The 24294-nt window shown below is 45.0% G+C and overlaps 1 protein-coding gene across 1 annotated transcript in view; it reads left to right on the top strand.

The window, feature by feature from the left end:
- LOC135563714 (sericin-1-like) overlaps positions 1–22767 on the top strand; it is a 39512-nt gene extending 16745 nt beyond the window's left edge. The window contains exons 3-4 of the mRNA XM_065006827.1: positions 19201–19326; positions 22677–22767. Coding sequence (XP_064862899.1) covers positions 19201–19326; positions 22677–22767 — 217 coding nt within the window. The remainder of the gene's footprint in view (positions 1–19200; positions 19327–22676) is intronic.
- The last annotated feature ends 1527 nt before the right edge of the window (positions 22768–24294 follow it).

Here is a 24294-nt window from a genome sequence, read left to right as displayed (position 1 = left end):
TTTGGTGTCAGGGAAAATGTATGGAATACAAAGTACATTATTTTCTTTCTTTAGAGAAGTAAACGACTTAAGTAGTACTTCAAAATATTTTTACACCACTGCCTGTCTTCTCCCCTTCATCTACACTAATAAAAAAATAAAGGATTATGCCATCTGGTTTGCATAATATAAGGAATTTTTATTAGTCATACTTTTACTTTTGATACTTAAGTATATTTGAGGAATTACATTTACTTTTGATACTTAAGTATATTTAAAACCATATACTTTTAGACTTTTCCTCAAGTAGTATTTTACTGGGTGACTTTCACTTTATCTTGAGTAATTTTCTACTAAGGTATCTTTACTTTTACTCAAGTATGACTATTGGGTACTTTTTCCACCACTGTATGCAATCAATTTAATTTACCACAGGTTGACTCCAATCAAGTTGTAGAAACATCTCAAGGATGATCAAAGGAAACAGGATGCACCTTGGCGCAATTTCGAGTCTCATAGCAAGAGGTCTGAATACTTATAAGGTTTTTTTTATTTTTTATTTTTTATTCTAAAACCTCTTTTCACTTTGTCATTATGTGCTATTGTGTATAAATTGATGACTATTTTTATTCATTTAATCAATTTTAAAATAAAGCGGTAATGTAACAAAATGTGGATAGTGTTCACAGTACCAGTCAAAAGTTAAGACACACCTACTCATTCAAGGGTTTTAGAATAATACTGAAGACATCTAAACTATGAAATAACACATATGGAATCATGTAGTAACCAAAACCAGTCAAATATATTGTAGATTCTTCAAGGTAGCCACCCTTTGCCTTAATGACAGCTTTGCAGTCTGCATTCTATCAACCAGCTTCACCTGGAATGCTTTTCCAACAGTGTAGTGACTTCAATGAGATCCAGGGATATGGTGCAACAAAAAGGTTATTCTTATATCTAACAAAAAATGATTCTCCAATCTACTTAAAGCATAGATTACTTGACATGAAAAATACTTGTAAGATGGCACCGGAACAGAAGGCAGACGTTTCATGTGCCCCCAACCGATTGTGCTTTTTTGTTTGTTTATCTGCGTTGTTTGTAACCTTGTTTTTTTACTATTTTTGTACATAATGTTCCCACAACCGTCCCTTATAACGAAAAATAACTTCTAGACATCAGGACTGCGATAACTCACCAAGGACTTAGCAATATCCTTTTTCTTCTTTCACGACTATGACGAGCCCGAGGCGGAGGATATACGGCTCCCTCGGGAACAGGCCCAAACTCCAATGATCTGCGTGAAGAGGAGGTGGAGAAAGAGAGGCCGGAGGGCGGGCTGCCTTCTGAGGAGTCGGAGGCGATCGAATAAGCCCCCACTCCTCTCAATTCTGCTAGCAAACACGCAATCTTTGGACAATAAAATGAATACGTTATTGGGAAGATTAAACTACCAACGGGACATTAAAAACTGTAACATCTTATGCTTCACGGAGTCGTGGCTGAACAATGACAATATCAACATACAGCTGGCTGGTTATACGATGCACCGGCAGGATAGAACAGCTGCGTCTGGTAAGACAAGGGTCGGCGGTCTATGTATTTTTGTAAACAACAGCTGGTGCACGATATCTAAGGAAGTCTCAAGCTATTGCTCGCCTGAGGTAGAGTTTCCCATGATAAGCTGCAGACAACATTACCTACCGAGAGAGTTTTCATCTAAATTCTTTGTAGCTATTTACATACCCCCACAGTCAAAGGCTGGCATTAATATAGCATTGAATGAGCTGTATTCCACCATAATTTAACAAGAAAAAGCTCACTCAGAGGCGGCGCTCCTAGTAGCCGGGGACTTTAACGCAGGGAAACTTAAATCAGTTTAACCAAATATCTATCAGCATGTTAAATGTGCAACAAGAGGGAAAACAACTCTAGACCACCTATACTCCACACACAGAGATGCATACAAAGCTCTCCCTCGCCCTCCATTTAGCAAATCTAACCATAATTCCATCTTCCTGGTTCCTGCTTACAAGCAAATATTAAAGCAGGAAGCACCAGTGACTAGATCAATAAAAAAGTGGTCAGATGAAGCAGATGCTAAGCTATAGGACTGTTTTGCTTGCACAGATTGGAATATGTTCCGGGATTCCTCCAATGGCATTGAGGAGTACACCACATCTGTCATTGGCTTCATCAATAAGTGCATCGATGACGTCGTCCCCACAGTGACCGTACGTACATACCCCAACCAGAAGCCAGCATCCGCACTGAGCTAAAGGCTAGAGCTGCCTCTTTCAAGGAGCGGGACTCTAACCCTGAAGCTTATTAAAAGAAATCCTGCTATGCCCTCTGACGAACCATCACACAGGCAAATCATCAATACAGGACTAAGATCGAATCGTACTACACCGGCTCTGGAGCTCGTCGGATGTAGCCGGGCCTGCAAACCATTACAGACTACAAAGGGAAGCACAGCCAAGTGCTGCCCAGTGACAAGAGCTTACCGGACGAGCTAAACTACTTCTATGCTCTCTTCGAGGCAAATAACACTGAAACATGCATGAGAGCACCAGCTGTACCGGAAGACTGTGTGATCACGTTCTCCACAGCTAATGTGAGTAAGACAGGTCAACATTCACAAGGCCGCAGGGCCAGACGGATTACCAGGACGTGTACTACGAGCAAGTGTCTTCACTGACATTTTCAACCTCTCCCTGTCCGAGTCTGTAATACCAACATCTTTAAAGCAGACCACCATAGTGCCTGTGCCCAATTACACTAAGGTAACCTTCCCAAATGACTACTGACCCGTAGCACTCACGTCTGTAGCCATGAAGTGCTTTGAAAGGCTGGTCATGGCTCCCATCAATACAATTATCCCAGAAACCCTAGACCCACTCCAGTTTGCGAACTGCCCTAACAGATCCACAGATGATGCAATATCTATTTCACGCCACACTGCCCTTTCCCACCTGGTCAAAAGGAGCACATATGTGGGAATGCTATTCATTGAGACTACGGCTCAGCGATCAACACCATAGTGCCCTCAAAGCTCATCAATAAGCTAAGGACCCTGGGACTAAACACCTCCCTCTGCAACTGGATTCTGGACTTCCTGACGGGCCGCCCCCAGGTGGTAAGGGTAGGTAACGACACATCCGCCACGCTGATTCTCAACACAGGGGCCCCTCAGGGCTGCATGCTCAGCCCCCTCCTGTACTCCCTGTTCACTCCTGACTGCACGGCCAGGCACGACTCCAACACCATCATTACATTTGCTGATGACTGTCACGCTCGTCGAAAGGAATGGACCAAGGCGCAGCGTGGTGAGAGTATATTTTAGTTTATTTATAATGTCGCCAACATAACAAGAAATAACAAACGAACGTAAAGCTACGTAGTGCTCGCAGGCCACTACACATAGACACCTACCCACAATCACAGGTGGGAAAAAGGCCTGCCTAAGTATGATCCCCAATCAGAGACAACGATAGACAGCTGCCTCTGATTGGGAACCACACTCGGCCAGAAACAAATAAATAAAGAATGCCCACCCAAATCACACCCTGACCAAACAAATAGAGACATAAGAAGGCTCTAAGGTCAGGGCATGACAATGACACAACAGTGGTGGGCCTGATCACCGACAACAACAAGACACCCTATAGAGAGGTCAGAGACCTGGTCGTGTGGTGCCAGGACAACAACCTCTCCCTAGACGTGATCAAGACAAATGAGGTGATTGTGGACTACAGGAAAAAGAGGACAGAGCATGCCCCCATTAACATCGACAGGGCTGCAGTGGAGCAGGTTGAGAGCTTCAAGTTCCTTGGTGTCCACATCACCAACAAACTATCATGGTCCAAGCACACCATGAAAAGGGCACAACAAAACATATTCCCCCTCAGGAGACTGAAAAGATTTGACATGGGTCCTCAGATCATCAAAAGGTTCTACAACTGCACCATTGAGAGCATGGTTGCATCACTGCCTGGTATGGCAACTGCTCGGCCTCAGACCGCAAGGCACTACAGAGGGTAGTGCGAACGGCCCAGTACATCACTGGGACCAAGCTTCCTGCCATCCAGGACATCTATACGAGGTGGGGTCAGATGAAGGCCCTAAAAATTGTCAGAGACTCCAGCCACCCTAATCATAGACTGTTCCCTCTGCTACCATATGGCAAGTGGTACCGGAGCGCCAAGCCTAGGTCCAAGAGGCTTCTAAACAGCTTCTACACCCAAGCCATAAGACTCCTGCACATCTAGTCAAATGGCTGCCCAGACTATTCGCGTTGACCACCACCCCTCCCCTCTCCACACCACTGCCACTCTCTGTTGTCATCTATGCATAGTCACATTAATTAACTCTACCTACAGGTTCATACTACCTCAACTAACTGGTGCCCCAGCACATTGCCTCTGTACCGGCACCCCCCCTGTATATATTGTTATTTTTTTACTGCTGCTCTTTAGTTACTTTTATCTCTTATTCTTATCCGTATTTTTTGAAAGTGCACTGTCGGTTAGGGGCTCGTCAGCAAGCATTTCACTGTAAGGTTCACTGTTGTATTCGACGCATGTGAATTTGATTTGATTTGATATGACATAAGGCCCAACTTCCTGCCTTTATCCTATCACTAACACAATTACCATGGTACAGTGAATGGGCAAGAGGGGGAGCCAAATACTAAGTTACACTAATAACAAAGGAACATATCTCAATCAGGTAAATATAAATCATAATGGTATGTTCCAAATTGATCACATAGATTCATATTTCATTTATTTACACACACATTTATGGAACACTGTATGTTCTGTCTTTTATACAACTATGTCTAAGATACCGGCCCCTAATTGTTAACTGAACTGAATGCATAACAATTATTTAATATTCAAAAATAGAGCAATACACAAAATATACTATACTAGAGCAGTATTACAGTGTTATAATATTGTACTTACTTCCATCTCCTTCATGAGTATAGGTCTCCTCTCTGGAATAGTCCTGGTGGCAGGACTTTGTCGTGACTTTACTATTGATTAAATTATATATGATATGCTATTATATCAAATAAATTCTATGTAATTAATATTACCTGATTAAACTAATCAGGTAAATGTAATTAACTAGGAAGTCGGGGCACCACGGAAGAATGTTTATAGAGCTGTTGTCTTCCGAATAAACTCTTAAAGACTTGGTAATCTTTTATATCAATAGCAGTCAATTATTAATCATCACCTTATTCAGTCTCATCTGAACGTCATAAAATTATTTGTTTTCTTCACGAACCCTGGCTAACAAGTTGAATCAGCAATACATAATGTGGTTTAATTATTTATTTACTAAATAATCACACAGGATTACATATACACAGAATGGATCATACATTGATGACTAAATATGTAATAAAAGAAAATGTCCCAAGCGGACGAAACCAATATGACGACTGGTTACACAAAGAAAGGGGGTTGGGTTTGAATGAAAGAGCGGGAAGACTGAGGAACAAAAGGATTGGGTCTCTATTGAACCTCATGAAGCTATGCTATCGTAAAATACAGAATCTTATGCATTCTAAATAACCGCCCATTCGGAAATGGAAAATGCAACAACAACAAAAAATTACTCTGAGATGTGCTTCGATAGATTGGTCGAAGATGGAAGCCTGGGTTTCCCAGCAGAGATCTCCCTTGTCCTTTGAAGAATATTTATTGTCGGATACGTTGTAGTCTGTCGTTGTGTGGTAGAATTGATACGTTGTAGTATCCTGTCGTTCTGAAGAGATTGTCCGTCCATTCCTAGGCCACGCACATTTACAGCTACTGCTGATAATAGAATGTATCACTTCTTTAGTGAATAAGAGTTCAAAATTCATACCAAGTTGCCATACTCAACTCATGCTATATTCTGGCTGGTGTATTCAAAATGCATCCTTCCAGCGAGGTGATCGTCACCTCCACGTTGAAATTAGCCCTTTTAAATGTATGGACATCAGTCCTCACATCATCGGGAACACAATCTTAATTTCGTTAGGTTGTAGTCGTTCAACCATTCGCAACCAGAGCTCACCCTGAGTTTGGCTTAGTCTGCCATAAATTGGTTCACAGGGGCTCTTGTAGAAAGGGGCTTGGTTCATCATTTCCAACCAATACATATTCACTTGGGCATGGCTACTGAGGGAGCATATTTTACTCATGAAAACAATTGGCTCATTCTTAACCAAAACTACATTTAATCTTTTCACAAATATTTTTATATTTAAACATTTAAATTGCACAACAATTCCATGTGAATCTGATAACTAGAATGTGTAGACTTTCCAAGATACAATTTATGTCGTCCTATCATCAGTAATAATGTCTCAGACGACAACTAATCTGACATCATATTCTTTAACTACCAACGGATACTTTCAACTAGTTGGTTTACCAAAATATTGTTCCGTTCCCAACCTTTTGATGTTACCATACTCTCTCTATGTTAACAAAGGGCTTTCCAAGAGTCCATACTGTAGAGTAGAGAAAGAAAAGAGGAAAATGTATTTATGGGGGTCATAAACCTCACCAACAGGGCAACATCATGACAACTGGCTTTGCTTTCAGATGAAGCAGATGGTTCCGAGTCAGGAGATCTAGATTATTAGGGTAAATTGTTACAGTTGTGATTGGTCTGTCGTTTATGATCGCCTCAAATTCAAACAAAGGCTGTCTGCAAAGCCTCATCATCCAGAACTTGCTCTTTAAGGACTGAATAGAGGATATTTTTCACTCGCCAGTTGGATCAACCAGTCCCATGCTCCCCCATTGTGGGCTCAAGAAGGAGGGTTGAATGACCATGTCACTCCTTCTTTCAGAAACGCATTTTGAATCTTGTTGTATTCCAGCTCTTTCAGAGCTTATCCTCGCAGTGTATTCCAACAAAGTTGGTGCCATTGTCTGTTCTGATACTTGTTACTGGGCCCCTTTGATAGATGAACCTGCGCAGGGCATTGATGCAGGAATCAGTATCCAGATAACTTGCAACATCTAGATGGACAGCTCGACTCACAAGACAAGTGAAGATCACACCATACCGTTTCACATGAACGTGGCATGGCTTCACCTCTATGGGGCCGAAGCAATCTATGCCCACATGCGTGAAAGACCCGATATTGTAGAAGGTCGGACATCTTCTGTTCCCCAGCTCTAGCTTGCATCCGCCTGCAGAAGACACAGCTCTTAAGGATCTTCCTAGCTAAGGTATTAATATTGCTGGCGAACTCTGGAAAGCATGTTTACATGCCTGCACCTGCTCATGGATGTGGAGTAATATCACTCTGGAGATGTGGGTGTCTTTGGGTAGGAACATAGGATTATGTAGTTCCGTAGGCATAGCAGCTTTGCTTAACCTTCCTCCCACTCTCAGAATGCCATTGTTAACAATTGGATCAAGCTTACAGATTGAACCGTTTCCCATTCACATCGTCTTCCTTCCACAACAAGTGCAATTTCTTGTTTAAAGTGCTGTCTGCTCAAATCGAATGATGATCTTTTCTGCTTTATCTAGGTCATCCACAGACAGACTTAATTTTCCAAACTTCAGTTTGAACTTGTTAATTTGTTCCTTCAGTGAGTTTGTTCAATTCTGATCTGATCCTGGAACAGTGTTTGTGAGAACTTTCCTTTTCTGGCTTAACTCTTCAGTTTCAGCATCCAGGCAAGTTGTCATTTACAACTGCAACATGGCCAAGATAAAGCAAAGCAGTACAACAAAAACAACAACGCAGAGTTACAGATAGACAAACGTACAGTCAATAACACAAAAGAAAAGAAAAATAGAAAAATCTATGTACTGTGTGTGCAAATAAAGAAGAGTAGGGAGGTAGGCAATAAATAGGCCCTAGAGGTGAAAATAATTACAATTTAGTATTAATACTGGAGTGATAGATGTGCAGATAATGACATGCAAGTAGAGATACTGGGTGCAAAAGATTAAGAGGGTAAGTAATAATATGGGGATGAGATAGTCGGGTGTGCTATTTACAGATTAGTTCAAGTTTGCTGGTAGGACTCTTTTCTTCCACACTTGTACTGTTCACAATGACGTCTTTTCTCACCTCTGGATCATTCGGAGGGATGGCGCCAAGCTTCTCGGTGACTTTCGGCCATTGTGCTTCTGCTTTCTCCTGGAATTCTGATCCTTTGAGCCATCTCTTTGAGTTCAGGAAAGTTTCAACCTGTAACCCTCGAGGCATCATCGGCTGGCTTGTGTTTGGAGTTCAAAAACCTCCACTGTTTTGCTTTCGATTGGTCACAGATCACAGCAACCCTATTAGCCAAAAGGTATGGAATCTCTTGGTATCATAGCAGATGAATTTCAGCACAGACTGGCTGTCTGTCCAGAAAGTTAACTCCTCGAGTTCAATCTGGTGCTCCAACTTTAATATCCTGTCAACTCGCACCGCCAATGTTGCTGCAGCAAGTTCCAGTCTGGGGATCGTCATCTGCTGGAGTGGAATCACCCTTGATTTCCCCAGCATGAATGCGATGTGGACCTTTTCCATACCATTTGTGAACCTAAGTGAACTTGCCGTGCCATAACCTTTTTCACCAAAGTGATGCAGCTTTGCGGTCTTGACTTGACCAAAGTTCTTAGGCATCATGCACCTATCAATCTGGAATCTGGACTGCTGGTCCAGCTCTGAGAGTCACCTCTTCAATGAAATAGAGTGTTCTTTGGGGATGACTTCGTCCCATCCATACTTTAACTTGCAGAGCTCTTGAAGAACTTGCTTTGTCCTTAATATGAATGGGTAGAGGAAACCTAATGGATCATAAACAGAGCTGACAGTTGAGAGAGAACCTCTTCTTGTAAGTGACTCGGAAGGTAAACGCATCATCTTTCACTGTTCTATCGGATTCCAAGTGCTCTTTCAACAGGCAGCTTTTCTCCATCCAGTTCTTTAATCTGCTTGGCTTTGTGTTCATCAGTGATAGAAGCCAGCACAGCGCGACTGTTGCCGACCCACTTGGTCATCTTGAACCCACCCTGAGGGCACACATCTGATGTTTTTTGTGATAGCTATGGCTTGTTCTTCTATGGCCAGTGATTTGAGGCAGTCATCAACATAGAAGTTGGACTTGACTGTTTCAATCACCTCTTCATCATACTTCTCACAGTTGTCTTCTGCAGTCTTTCGCAGTGCAAAGTTAGACCAACTTGGAGAGGATATAGCATTGAAAAGATGTACCGTCATTCTGTACTCCTCCAATGTTTTGTTAGTATCACCATCTGGCCACCACAGGAATCGCAGGAAGTCTAAGTCATCTTCATGGACACGTAGTTGATGGAACATTCCTTTGATGTCTGCCATCATGACAATGTGCTCTTGTTGAAATCGCCATCAATCTCCTTCAACTGAACCTCTTTCTGTTATGACTTTCTGAGTGGGAATGTTCTCTCTTGTCACTGGTATCTTACCCTGGGTGTAGACCTTTGGTGATGCAAGAAATGTGACGCCTTCCACGTTGCCAATCTCTAATCCAAATATCTCAAACCTCTTGCCCTATTGTGCGTAGCAGAATTTCAGTCTCACTGCCTTTAGCTTTTAGCTGCCTCATGAGTCTCTCCGTACTAAATGTTGCTGAGCTACCAGAATCAAGAAACACATAGGTTAACATAGACTTGCTTCCATTTTCCATCTTTACTTGAACTGGCACAATTGCAAGTGCATAATCTGTACCGGCCCCGGTCTCTTGACCAGCTTCCAGTGAAACAAGAGCACCGCTGACAGTCTCCTCCCGCATTACTGCTACACCACTCATATCTGCCTTCTGAAATCTAAATCGCTCTTCCTTTAATGTGCAGGATAGTGGGAGGCTTTCTTTGACAGCTCATTCTTCTTTTACATTCCTTGCTTAAGTGTCCACTCATCAAACAGCCAAAACAAAAGGCCTCTTGATCTCAGAAACTCAACTTTGGACTCGTGTGGCTGTGCCTTCACCTGTTTGGTAGTCAACCAATAAATGCTCACCAGCACAAAATACACATGAGATACTGGGAGCATCAGAAGGGTAGGTGCCTGGTCTCTTTACTTTGAATGTTTGCCGCTACAGCTTCCCCTACTCTTGGACTTGAACTGCTGTTTAAAGTCTGCTGCTATTTTGTTTTTTAAAAACATTTTGCTGGAAAGGGGACTTGAATATCTCCATACAACGGATCCTGCAATATTTTGGCTAATTTTTCCATGAACGTCACAAAGGTAGATACATGCTGTAGATGTTTCCCTTAGTTTGTAGGGAAGTTTTGACATTATCAACTTTATGTTGGAGGGAAGATTAAGCTCTTCCACGTTCTGTAGGTCTTGCAATTTCATTTTGTCTTTGCATGACAGTAGAGAGGTTATTATGTCTGGTATTATGGCTGATACCCTCTGTCATGGCCGTTTAAAGAACGGGACCAAGGTGCAGCGTGGTGAGCGTATATTTTCTCTTTTATTCGAAAGGACGCCGACAAAACAATAAACAATACAAAACAAACCGTGACGCTTAAGGCTACGTGCCATCAAACGTGCCATCAAAGTTAACTTCCCACAAACACAGGTGGGAAAAAGGGTACCTAAGTATGGTTCCCAATCAGAGACAACGATAGACAGCTGTCCCTGATTGAGAACCATACCCGGCCCAAACATAGAAATAGAAAATCATAGAAACACAAAACATAGAATGCCCACCTCAACTCACGCCCTGACCAACCCAAAATAGAGACATAAAAAGGATCTCTAAGGTCAGGGCGTGACACCCACAGTGTTGATTCTGTGTTGATTGCTAGACGTTGCTGTTGGCTGCTGAAGGGTGTGGTTTATGACAGTTTTCTGAATGGGTTTGGATGGCTTGGTTGTAAAACCCTTTGTAGTGGGGTCTTTGGAATTGCACCTAATCCTGCAAACTCAACAGGTGCTGGTTTAGGTTCCTGAAAGGCCTCAGGATCCTGGTTCTCAAAATAAGAGTTAATTACACCTTCTTGGTTTAGTAAGTGGGCTAGCACGGCATGGGATTGAGAAGTTGACTCAAATCTCTCCAGGACCTTCAGTCTGGCATTATATGCTGCTACGTCAGTTTCCAGTTCCATTTTTTTCCATCTTAACATTCAGCTGAGCTTTCTGTTGTTCCAGTTCCAATGCATGCTTGTCCTGTAATGATTCTTGGTGGGCGAGTAGAGCTGTTCGCTCTGCTTCAGCTTTTCAAGCATGCAGAGGACATTCAGGATGATGCAACTTAGAATATTTTGTTTTACTTGATATTTTTGACACATTGGAAATGCTGTCTTGGGTCAATGAGCGTTTGTGGCTCAACTTCAGCATTTTTCCAAATGTCCACTTCTTTCAGGAAATTGACCCATCTTGCATTGAACATGTGCAAGTTCGTTATTTTAGATGGGTTAAACATTTCATCCCATTATAGGTTTTGTCCTGTTTAATTACATTTAAACAGGCAGTATCTTTAGATCCTTTAGTTGCATTCCTTCGATGCATTGCATTTCCACATTATGCTTAATATTAGACATTTGATTAGGCTACATTGTGTATAGGTTCTCAGTGTTTTCCAAACTCAAACATCTTCATTGTTTTTAAATTCCATTCCCAAGTTCATCAAACATTCCAATTATAAGCGCATTTCCGCTTTCATAATCAGTTTGATCAAAAGATTGCATTGAACAGGGCAGCTCATTCATTCGCAGTGGTTACTCACGGCTGGCGAATTCTAGGAGTTCATGTCCTTGAACTCAAATCTAAAATGTATTGTGATTTGTTTAACACTTTTTTGGTTACTACACAACAGGTGTGCCTTGTTAATTTGTGGAATTTCTTTCTTTCTTAATGCATTTGAGCCAATCAGTTGTGTTGTGACAATGTAGGGGTGGTATACAGAAGATAGCCCTATTTGGTAAAAGACCGAGTCCATATGGCAAGAACAGCTCAAATAAACAAAGAGAAACTACAGTCCGTCATTACATTAAGACATGAAGGTCAGTCAATACGGAACATTTCAAGAACTTTGAAAGTTTCTTCAAGTGCAGTCGCACAAACCATCAAGCGCCATAATGAAACTGGCTCTCATGAGGAACGCTACTGGAAAGGAAGACCCAGAGTTACCTCTGCTGCAGAGGATATGTTCATTAGAGTTAAGTGGATGCGCACCAAAACGTTGAAATTACATATTATATGTCGACTAAACTTGTCAAACTATGTTCATAATCAAGCTTTAACTTGTTATAAAGGTACACAGCAATCGTGAGGACGAACAGAAACACACGCATCGTTTAATCAACTTCGGAAAAAAGACATCACCGGAGGAGAGCGCGCATGAGAGTAACCTGTTTTTTCGAGTGACCGAAAGGTTTCGGCCCGCCAAAACTCTTGTGAGCACGAGATTCTCACAATGAAAATCCCCATTGAAAGCAGAGATCGCGCTGAAGACAAAGAGACTGTTCCCAGACCTGTAAGTGCTTGGGAAGGGTGGGGGCGATGACGTCAAAGTTTGGCCAACTTTTCTGATGACAAGAGAGAGTTTGGGAGAATGACTGCCCTGAGAGTTCTGCTTTACATACAGACATAATTTAAACGGTTTTAGAAGCTTTAGAGTGTTTTCTATTCAATAATATTTTTTTATATGCATATTGTCACGAATATTACCGAAGGTGACTCCCCTTCTTGTTCGGGTGGCGCTCGGCGGTCGTCGTCGCCGGTCTACTAGCTATCGCTGATCCGTTGTTCTGTGTTCGTTTAGTTCTGTCTAATTGGTATCACCTGTTTCTTGTTTGGTTGTTAGGATAGGGTTATATATAGTCTGTTCAGCCCGCTTCTGTTTCGTGCGGGCTTGTTCTCCTGTTTCTTTGTTTGAGTGTATTTTGTTGGCATTTGGGTTTCACGCTGTCCGTTTATATTTCTGTTCATTTGTGTTTCCACTTTTGTACATGTTATGTTTCCAGGACATTAAAGCGTGTTGTTTTTCCCACATCCTTTGCTCTCTGCGCCTGACTCCACACCTCTTCACTCATTTACTCGTAACAGAAGCCCGCACCCCTCTATGGAGTCAGCAGGAGCAGCGACCACTCCTCTTCCCACTATGGAAGAGCGAGTTCAACATCACACGTCCATCCTCCATCGCCTAGGATCAGCGATGGATCAGATGATGGAGAGGATGGATCGTTGGGAGAGGAATGGTTTCCCTACTACTACCCCGCGGACCCTCCTACCAGCAACTCTACCATCTCCCCCATCTGGATCCGGTTCCAGCGCTCTGCACATGACGCCTCCGAGGAATTACGATTTCGTGGAAACAGGGAAACTCTACAGGGGTGGTCTGATGAGTGTTCAGGCAGGTGTGTAGGGGTTTCCATCGGTGCGACAACGGTGGAGAGTCCAGACCAGGTTTCCACCTTGCGCATTCCAGCTGAGTATGACGATTTGGCTATCGTTTTCAGTAAAAAGAAAGCGACCCAATTACCACCCCATAGGCAGGGGGATTGCGTGATAAATCTCCAGGGTAACGCTGCACTCCTCAGGAGTCATGTGTATCCTTTGTCCCAGGAGGAGAAGGTGGCTATGGAAACTTATATCACCGAGGCTCTGGGACAGGGGTACATTCAGCCCTCCATGTCACCTGTCTCTTCGAGTTTCTTTTTTGTGAAGAAAAAAGATGGTGGGTTACGTCCGTGTATTGATTATAGAGGTCTAAATTCCATCACAGTGGGTTTTAGTTACCCACTACCTCTCATTGCTACAGCAGTGGAATCATTTCACGGAGCGCAGTTCTTCACTAAACTGGATCTCAGGAGTGCTTATAATTTGGTGCGTATTCGGGAGGGAGATGAGTGGAAAACTGCATTTAGCACTACGTCGGGCCATTATGAGTACCTCGTCATGCCATACGGTTTAAAGAATGCTCCAGCTATATTTCAATCCTTTGTGGATGAAATACTCAGAGACCTGCACGGACAGGGTGTAGTGGTGTATATTGACGATATTTTGATCTACTCCGCTACACGCACTGAGCATGTATCTCTTGTGCGCAAGGTTCTTAGACGACTGCTGGAGAATGACCTGTATGTGAAGGCGGAGAAATGTGAGTTTTCCAAACAATCAGTTTCCTTCCTGGGTTATCGCATTTCCAGCTCTGGTTTGGTAATGGAGGGTGACCGCATAAAGGCCGTGCGTAATTGGCCGACTCCGACCACGGTAAAGGAGGTGCAGCGGTTTTTGGGATTTGCCAATTACTACCGGAGGTTTATCCGGGGTTTTGGTCAGGTAGCTGCCCCTATTACCTCACTGCTGAAGGGGGGGTCCGGCGCGTTTGCAGTGGTCAGCAGAGGCGAACGGAGCTTTTCATAAGTTGAAGGCGATGTTTACTGAGGCGCCGGTGTTGGCACATCCGGACCCTTCTTTGGCGTTTATAGTAGAGGTGGACGCATCCGAGGCTGGGGTTGGAGCGGTGCTCTCACAGCGTTCGGGTGTGCCTCCGAAACTCCGCCCCTGTGCCTTTTTTTCAAAGAAACTCGGGCCAGCGGAGCGGAATTATGATGTGGGGGATAGGGAGTTGTTGGCTATGGTTGAGGCCCTGAAGGTGTGGAGACACTGGCTTGAGGGGGCTAAGCACCCTTTTCTTATCTGGACTGACCATCGTAACCTGGAGTATATCCGATCAGCTAGGAGAATGAATCCTCGTCAGGCAAGGTGGGCCATGTTTTTCACCAGATTTCGTTTCACTATCTCCTATAGACCAGGTTCCCTCAACACTAAGGCTGACGCGCTGTCAAGACTCTATGACACTGAGGACAGGTCCATCGATCCTACTCCCATCATTCCGGCAGCTAAGCTGGTGGCACCAGTAGTATGGGATGTGGACGCAGACATCGAGCGGGCGCATAGGGGGGGAACCTGCGCCTCCACAGTGTCCGGAGGGTCGTAGGTACGTGCCGCTGGCTGTCCGTGATCAATTGATTCGATGGGCTCATTGTCTACCCTCGGCGGGTCACCCAGGTATTTATAGGACAGTGCGAGGTCTTGAGAGGAAGTACTGGTGGCCCACTTTGAGGAGGGATGTGCGATTCTATGTTTCCTCCTGTTCGGTGTGCGCCCAGAGTAAGGCTCCTAGACACCTGCCAAGAGGTAAATTACAACCTCTTCCCGTTCCACAACGGCCGTGGACCCATCTTTCGGTAGATTTTCTTACTGACCTCCCCCTCTCAGGGTAACACTACAATCCTGGTCGTTGTGGATCGGTTCTCTAAGTCCTGCCGTCTTATCCCATTGCCCGGTCTCCCTACCGCCCTACAGACTGCGGAAGCTCTTTTCACCCATGTCTTCCGGCACTACGGGGTGCCCGAGGATATAGTTTCTGATCGGGGCCCCCAATTTATCTCCCGTGTTTGGAGGGCATTTATGGAACGTCTGGGGGTCTCGGTCAGCCTGACCTCAGGGTATCACCCGGAGAGTAATGGTCAGGTGGAGAGAGTTAACCAGGAGGTGGGTAGGTTTCTGCGGTCGTATTGCCATGACCGGCCAGGGGAGTGGGCGAGATATATTCCCTGGGCAGAAATAGCCCAGAACTCACTAAGCCACTCCTCTACCAACATGTCACCATTTGAGTGCGTGTTGGGGTACCAGCCAGTCCTGGCACCGTGGCATCAGAGCCAGACTGAGGCTCCTGCGGTGGAGGAGTGGGTACAGCGCTCTAAGGAGACCTGGAGGGCGGTCCAAGAGTCATTACGCCAAGCGAGTATAAGGCAGAAGAAGAGCGCTGACCGTCACCGCAGTGAGGCCCCAGTGTTTGCACCTGGGGACAGGGTCTGGCTCTCGACCCGAAACCTGCCTCTCCGCTTGCCCTGCCGGAAGCTGGGTCCGCAGTGTATAGGGCCATTTAAAGTCCTGAGGAGAATAAATGAGGTTTGTTATCGATTATTACTTCCTTCGTATTATCGTATTAACCCCTCATTTCATGTGTCTCTTCTCAGGCCGGTGGTAGCTGGTCCTATGCAGGAAGATGAGGTTCCGGAGGTTCCTCCGCCCCCTCTGGACATCGAGGGGTCCCCGGCGTACAAGATACGAGCTATTCTGGACTCAGACGCCGGGTGAGAGGCTTGCAGTACCTCGTTGACTGGGAGGGGTACGGTCCGGAGGAGAGGTGCTGGGTCCCGGTGAGGGATATTCTAGACCCATCTATGTTGAGTGAATTCCATCGCCTCCGTCCGGATCGCCCAGCGCCTCGGCCCCCCGGGTCGTCCCCGAGGCCGGCGTCGGCGCGCTGCGGGAGCTGCGCGTCAGGAGGGGGGTACTGTCACGAATATTACCGAAGGTGACTCCCCTTCTTGTTCGGGTGGCGCTCGGCGGTCGTCGTCGCCGGTCTACTAGCTATCGCTGATCCGTTGTTCTGTGTTCGTTTAGTTCTGTATAATTGGTATCACCTGTTTCTTGTTTGGTTGTTAGGATAGGGTTATATATAGTCTGTTCAGCCCGCTTCTGTTTCGTGCGGGCTTGTTCTCCTGTTTCTTTGTTTGAGTGTATTTTGTTGGCATTTGGGTTTCACGCTGTCCGTTTATATTTCTGTTCATTTGTGTTTCCACTTTTGTACATGTTATGTTTCCAGGACATTAAAGCGTGTTGTTTTTCCCACATCCTTTGCTCTCTGCGCCTGACTCCACACCTCTTCACTCATTTACTCGTAACACATATATTAGCAATTTTTGACAAAAAAAAAATTCTGTTTACTATGGGCACGCAATTCCTCCAACAGGGGAAGTAGACAGCCCTATCTTTAACAGGTTAAGAGCCTCAGAAAAAACAGCCCAAATAAATGCTTCAGAGAGTTCAAGTAACAGATACATCTCAACATCAACTGTTCACTGTTCAGGAGATTGCGTGAATCAGGCCTTCATTGTCTAATTGCTCCAAAGAAACCACTGCCAAAGGACACTAATAAGAAGAAGAGACTTGACTGGGCCAAGAAACACGAGCAAATTACATTAGACCGTTCCAAATTAGTGATTTTTGGTTCCAACTGCCGTGTCTTTGTGAGATGCAGAGTAAGTGAACGGATGAACTCTGCATGTGTGGTTCCCACCGTGAAGCATGGAGGAGGAGATGTGATACCACAGCATTCTGCAGCGATACGCCATCCATCTGGTTTGCGCTTAGTGCTACTATAATTTGTTTTTCAACAGGAAAATGACACAACACTCCTCCAGGCTGTGTATGGCTGTGTTCCGAATTGAGCTGCAGGACAGAAAGGTAACTGTTCAGGGATGTCACCATGAGGCCAATGGTGCTTTTAAAAAAGCTCAGAGTTCAATGGCTGTGATGGGAGAAATCAGGGGATGTTGTAGTTACTCCGAAATAATGACAGAGTCAAAAGAGGGAAACCTACAGAATAAAATATTCCATAACACGCACTTAAGTAATAGATGGGTTAGCTGACAACGTCAAGAAAACAATGTGTGCATTTTCATGGGGCAGAAGTTAGCATGTTGTCGTGATTCTGGATGGCAAGAATGACAAGAAACTGGCATGTGGGGAATCGTAAGTGGCTCGTTTCAGCTCATTTCATCTTGTGCTTCATGCCATGTCTTGTTTTGAGGTGTTTTGCCTGGTTTCATGTCAATGCTAAACTGGCTAGAATTTGCAGTTGTCCACACACTTTTTGTTATGTAGTGTATCTGTGACCAACACATGCGTATCTGTATTTCCAGTCACGTGAAATCCATAGATGAATGTATTTCAATTGACTGATGTCCTTATATGAACGGTAACTCAGTAAAATCTTTGAAATTGTTGAGTGTTGTGTTTATATTTTTGTTCTGTATATGTGGTCATTATCCAACCTCTATCAGATCCTATCAAGAGATCTAGATCTCACAGGATTTTCACAGATAAGATGAAGAGGATCTTTCTGGGAGGCCACGTCTCCTTTCCCCCATGTAGTAGATCTTGGTTTCTTTGAATAGCTCTCAGTTCATCAAGGTTACCCGGCATCAGAGATGGACTGTAAGTAAGTATCCTTACATGAGCCTTGGCTTGTGCAAGCCAGAACAGCTCATCGGAGCAGGAGCCCAGAAACAGGAGCCTATCTCCTGTTTCTGTAGCGTGAGGCAGCTTGATGTACAAGTACACCACCTGGACAGGACAGGACACAAGTCTATCGCAGTGCCAAGCACAGACACATCGGGTCCCATTTTTACAGTCTTTGGTATGACTACCGTGGATTGAACACCTGACCTTCCATTCTCATGGTGGACACTAACCACAAGGTCACTGAGTTGGATGGACTGGCCATTGGGTAAATGCTAGATTAGCTGGTCCATCTTTAGTCCAGTGTTGGGGGCCTCAAGGAAATCATTTTTAAATTGATTTTACCTTTTATTTAACTAGGCAAGTCAGTTAAGATCAAATTCTTATTTTCAATGACAGTCTAGGAACAGTGGGTTAACTGCCTTGTTCAGGAGCAGAAAGACAGATTTGTACCTTGTCAGCTCAGGGATTCAAACTTGCAACCTTTTGGCTGCTAGTCCAATGCTCTAACCACTAGGCTACCCTGCCGCCCCAATGGGCCAGTGTGTTATAAATGCCCTGGATGATTTCTGATCCCAGTCTGTCCCTGTCTGGCATTAGTGACGAACTTCCTCAAGGAACAATTTTCATTAAAATACGTATGTGTCTGTGTTTTTTTCGTCAGTTTGTTAATCAAGTGCCCCATGTTTACCCTAGTGAAACAGGAGGCAATATGACCCTCAAAACCTACTTTATTGCCCAAATTAGCATTAAAGGTTTGCTGTGGATAGCATCAAATTAAGCTGTGAATAGCTTCAGATACATTTGCCAGGGGATATGCTTGATGCCAACTAAGTATTATAGAATGTCATTTTTGCTTCATCTGAAGAGCTGAAGACCTGCCTTAAGTGGAGGATTTTGTGATATAGTGATTTGGAGTCGTCATTAGTTTACAAAACAGATGTGTTACGCAATCTATTTCCTTTGAGAGTCTGAAGAATGAGTTTGGAGTTCATCTGATTGACTGCAGTAAGCTACCTCATGAGTACTTCTCACTTGGGTGTGTGCCAGTCCCCTCATTTCTTGGTTCCGTGTTGCTTTGCATTTGATCCGCTTGTAATTTGTCCCCATCCTGCCCCACGAGCGCTACCGGTCAGGTGTGTATTTTCAGTCACTGAACTCCATTGAAGGTGGCAGCTGGCCTCTTCTGACACGTGTAAGGCTCTTAGCCTGGGCCAGAGGCTTGGATTATGTCGCCACGGAGGGTCGGGTGTGAGACGCATCAGCCAGAGGCTCGTCACAGATAAGGGGCAGAGGTGTGTACTAGGCTCTGTGTGTGTCTGTCGGTTTCTATATTAGGGTGGGTGGGTACTGGGCCCTGTGTGAGGGTGTGTACTGGGCCCTGTGTGAGGGCGGGTACTGGACAGTAGTGGTGTGTGGGTAAAATCACCGGGGAAGCCATATTACAACCTATTAACCTGTTAATTCATATGCCTTGCGACTGCCATCTATAGGCCGCAATGCCGAGACAATAAGAAGACACAGTGGCAGAATAAATTCAACCACACCTTTGTTTTATCACAAAACCGGATAGCAATCTCTGCCCAGTAAAGTCCACAAAGCATATTGCACGTACAGTAACAAACAGTTACATGACCTACAGAATGTTCAAGCAAGTTAATGTTTCCAAAATGTTCAGACCATTAAACAACCTTTGATTTAGAACCTTAAAGAGTTACCCGCAAGTCTCAAAGAAAACAGATGCTGCCTCCACTATACCAGCATCATCAAATTACCTCTACTTAGTCTAATACAATGACAACTAAGCTAAATATGATGTGGCTGTCCATGGTTCTGATTTCTGTATGCATGTGTGCGCCTGCACGTTCATGCAAGCAGAAAAACATGTTGACTCACCCTACTTGTAGAGAAACTCCAATGCCATCCTCCTCTCTTTCATTTACATTTACATTTAAGTCATTTAGCAGACGCTCTTATCCAGAGCGACTTACAAATTGGTGCTTTCACCTTATGACATCCAGTGGAACAGCCACTTTACAATAGTGCATCTAGGTCTTTTAAGAGGGGGGGGGGGGGGAGAAGGATTACTTTATCCGATCCTAGGTATTCCTTAAAGAGGTGGGGTTTCAGGTGTCTCCGGAAGGTGGTGATTGACTCCGCTGTCCTGGCGTCGTGAGGGAGTTTGTTCCACCATTGGGGGCCAGAGCAGCGAACAGTTTTGACTGGGCTGAGCGGGAACTGTACTTCCTCAGTGGTAGGAAGGCGAGCAGGCCAGAGGTGGATGAACGCAGTGCCCTTGTTTGGGTGTAGGGCCTGATCAGAGCCTGGAGGTACTGAGGTGCCGTTCCCCTCACAGCTCCGTAGGCAAGCACCATGGTCTTGTAGCGGATGCGAGCTTCAACTGGAAGCCAGTGGAGAGAGCGGAGGAGCGGGGTGACGTGAGATGTTGACGAAACCGTCTATCCCTCTGTCATACAGTACATGCTTGTATTTTTTGTTTTCATAGACTACCTGGCTAAAATGCTTGCTCGCTAGCCTAACCTCCATCCATGGGCAACATTAGCTAGTTAACATTAGCCTTCTACATCTAGCTACATATTTAACTTCCATCCTCTCAGCCCCATGTATGAATTAATGGTTGGATCAGAATCACAGTTATAATCATTGGCCAGTATGGAGAATTAAGTAAGACCACAAGTCCAAATCCCTATCTCCAACCATAGCTAATTTAGGAAAGGGACAATTTAGCTAGCTAGCCACCATAGGACAACAACACAACGAGATGCAACAATTCAAGTCTTTCTGTCAATGACATATGCTTGCAATAGGATTTGATAGGAGTGACGCCAACATCCAAGCTGGCTTCCGTTGACTGTTTATTTGGTGCGCCAGGACCATTCACAGTTGATTTTGTTCAGTTTAGATCAACGCTGATTGGCAAATGTTTTATACTTTTTTTAATCAAGGGAGGCCAAATGCTCGCTGGCTTTCCTTGCCTTCAATGCCACAGGCTGCAACAATGTTATACTTGTTTGGACCAGACAGCATCAGATAGATGGCCTACACGTAGAGAGACAGAGGGGCGCTGTTTCACTCGCTCATATGCTTTCTCCTATGAGATACATTCAGTCTCTTGGGAACTGAAGGAAAATACACACCACTGGTACTGGACCCTGTGTCTGTCTGTGTCTGTGTGTGAGGGTGTGTATTGGGCTCTGTCTGTGTGAGGGTGTGTATTGGGCTCTGTGTGTGTCTGTGTTTGTGTTTGCGTTGGGAGGAAGTTTCCACCAGCCCTGTGTATGTATGTGTCTCTCTGTCTGTCTGCATGCACTGTGTGTTTCTGTGCAGTCCTGTCTCCTCGGTTCCTAGCCCTGCCATTCAGAGTTTTTAAATGAGCATGTCTGTGAAACCCTCTTTATTGTGGCTTCATCTACAGGCAGTAGTAGCCTCATTTCAAACGGAATGCCTCCCTGTGGGGCTGTATCTAATTGGACAAATTTGCCCAGCAGGGAGGGAGGCACAGCGAAGAGGGTTTGATATATGGGCATGGAGGGCTGCAACAGCTCCAACCGCTGCCTGGCCGGCAGCCCCACAATGGGATGAGCTACATGGGCTTAGCTGGGGATATCCATTATTACCCAATCCTGATTAACCTGTCATTGTTTTCAGTAGACTATATGAACTCTTATTCTGGTTTCAAAATAAACATCTATTTACTTACTTAAATGTGATGAATGGTAAACCAGCCACTTAAACCTATCCTTGTTAAATTAAGCAAGCTATGATGTCTAGGGTTGGGGTCAATTCCATTTAAATTACAGTCAATTTAGAAAGTAAGTCAAATTCTACTGCTGGGAATTGCCAGGGACCTCACGATATGATACTGTCACGATATGATATATGTATTCCGATTCTATATGTAATACGATACAGTATTGCGATTCGATACTGCCATTATTTTGCGATTCGATGTTCCAAACATATTTCTCACTGTGTCTGCTACAGGGAGACGAGAGAGCCATGAGAATTATTTTTTGATCATTCATGGAAATAAGTGCTGAAAGCATGTTGCCTCACCATTTAAAACGGAGAACAAGCTATAGGATGAGAAATAGCGCTAGCAGAGTATCATTATAATATAATATCATCAAAAATAATGTTGCAATACTCAACTGTATCAATTTGAAAAAATGTTTTATCCAATTTCAAATGTTCTTAATTGAAAAGCATTGATGAGAATTGGAATATCAATGTACTTCCTGAATTGACTGGAATAGAAATGGAATTGATCCCAACTCAGACTGTATCCACTTAAGAGTTAGCAAATACTGTTACCACATTCATATTCCAAATCCTGGACAGGAAATATATGGTAGTAATAAAATATCTGAGCAAGTTGTTTTCAGTCTACCCAGATGTGTAGAGATATCTGGACCAGAGGTTTTAGCGCCAATGTGAGCAGGTATTTTGGCTGGAGTGGAGTGTGTCTTGTTTGGCTGGTCAGGGACAGGTCCACTTAATTACTGCTAATGACCAGGAGGGCTCTCACAAAACAGACCACCACAGGACAGCACACAGTGGGCAGGAGGAGGCTGGGTTGCCTGGATAATTTTGGACCCTTAACCTAATTTCCACTATTGCACAGTTCCAATGTGAGCCAGTGCTTACCAATTCTGGAGAAGTTTGACATCAACAAGCCGTTACCTCCTATTACACCCATGATGGAGACTCATTGACAACCAGTCAATGGGTGGCAAAGTCATCAATGAGCTATTCACCGGAGACAATCGCAGTCTCGGTTTGATACCTCTCACGCTAGTAAACACTGGCTTACACTTTTCACAATTGCCCTGCTGGCCTTCAAATACATTGATGGTAATGCTTTTTAACTCACATACCTCAAGCCTACCAAGCCCTTCAGCAATCGCAGAACTTCAAGCACCTACAAGCTCATCGTCCAACAAACCAGGCTGCGCACCATGTGCAGCGGTGCCTTCTGTGCCCCTGTCCCTTGTCTCGAACTCTCTGCCCAACCACCTTCTGTGCCCCTGTCCCGAACTCTCTGCCCAACCACCTTCTGTGCCCCTGTCCTGAACTCTGCCCAACCACCTTCTGTGCCCCTGTCCCTTGTCTCGAACTCTCTGCCCAACCACCTTCTGTGCCCCTGTCCTGAACTCTGCCCAACCACCTTCTGTGCCCCTGTCCCGAACTCTCTTCCCAACCACCTTCTGTGCCCTGTCCCGTGTCTTGAACTCTCTGCCCAACCACCTTCTGTGCCCTGTCCCGAACTCTCTGCCCAACCACCTTCTGTGCCCTGTCCCGTGTCTTGAACTCTCTGCCCAACCACCTTCTGTGCCCTGTCCCGAACTCTCTGCCCAACCACCTTCTGTGCCCTGTCCCGAACTCTCTGCCCAACCACCTTCTGTGCCCCTGTCCCGAACTCTCTGCCCAACCACCTTCTGTGCCCTGTCCCGAACTCTCTGCCCAACCACCTTCTGTGCCCCTGTCCTGAACTCTGCCCAACCACCTTCTGTGCCCCTGTCCCTTGTCTCGAACTCTCTGCCCAACCACCTTCTGTGCCCCTGTCCTGAACTCTGCCCAACCACCTTCTGTGCCCCTGTCCCAACTCTCTTCCCAACCACCTTCTGTGCCCTGTCCCGTGTCTTGAACTCTCTGCCCAACCACCTTCTGTGCCCTGTCCCAACTCTCTGCCCAACCACCTTCTGTGCCCTGTCCCGTGTCTTGAACTCTCTGCCCAACCACCTTCTGTGCCCTGTCCCGAACTCTCTGCCCAACCACCTTCTGTGCCCTGTCCCGAACTCTCTGCCCAACCACCTTCTGTGCCCCTGTCCCGAACTCTCTGCCCAACCACCTTCTGTGCCCTGTCCCGAACTCTCTGCCCAACCACCTTCTGTGCCCCTGTCCCGAACTCTGCCCAACCACCTTCTGTGCCCCTGTCCCGTGTCTCGAACTCTCTGCCCAACCACCTTCTGTGCCCCTGTCCCGAACTCTGCCCAACCACCTTCTGTGCCCCTGTCTCGTGTCTCGAACTCTCTGCCCAACCACCTTCTGTGCCCCTATCCCGAACTCTCTGCCCAACCACCTTCTGTGCCCCTGTCCCGTGTCTTGAACTCTCTGCACAACCACCTCAAAAGAGTTCCAAACCGGCACATAATTCAAAAACGGATACAAAAACTCATATTTTCTTCTATGCTTTCTCCACTAGCTGTGCATTACCTTACTTCCCCTGCAATGTGATTGAC

This window comes from Oncorhynchus nerka, linkage group LG22 (genome assembly GCF_034236695.1).
Source record: "Oncorhynchus nerka isolate Pitt River linkage group LG22, Oner_Uvic_2.0, whole genome shotgun sequence".
Taxonomy (NCBI): domain Eukaryota; kingdom Metazoa; phylum Chordata; class Actinopteri; order Salmoniformes; family Salmonidae; genus Oncorhynchus; species Oncorhynchus nerka.
This window is presented reverse-complemented; position numbering and strand designations above follow the sequence as displayed.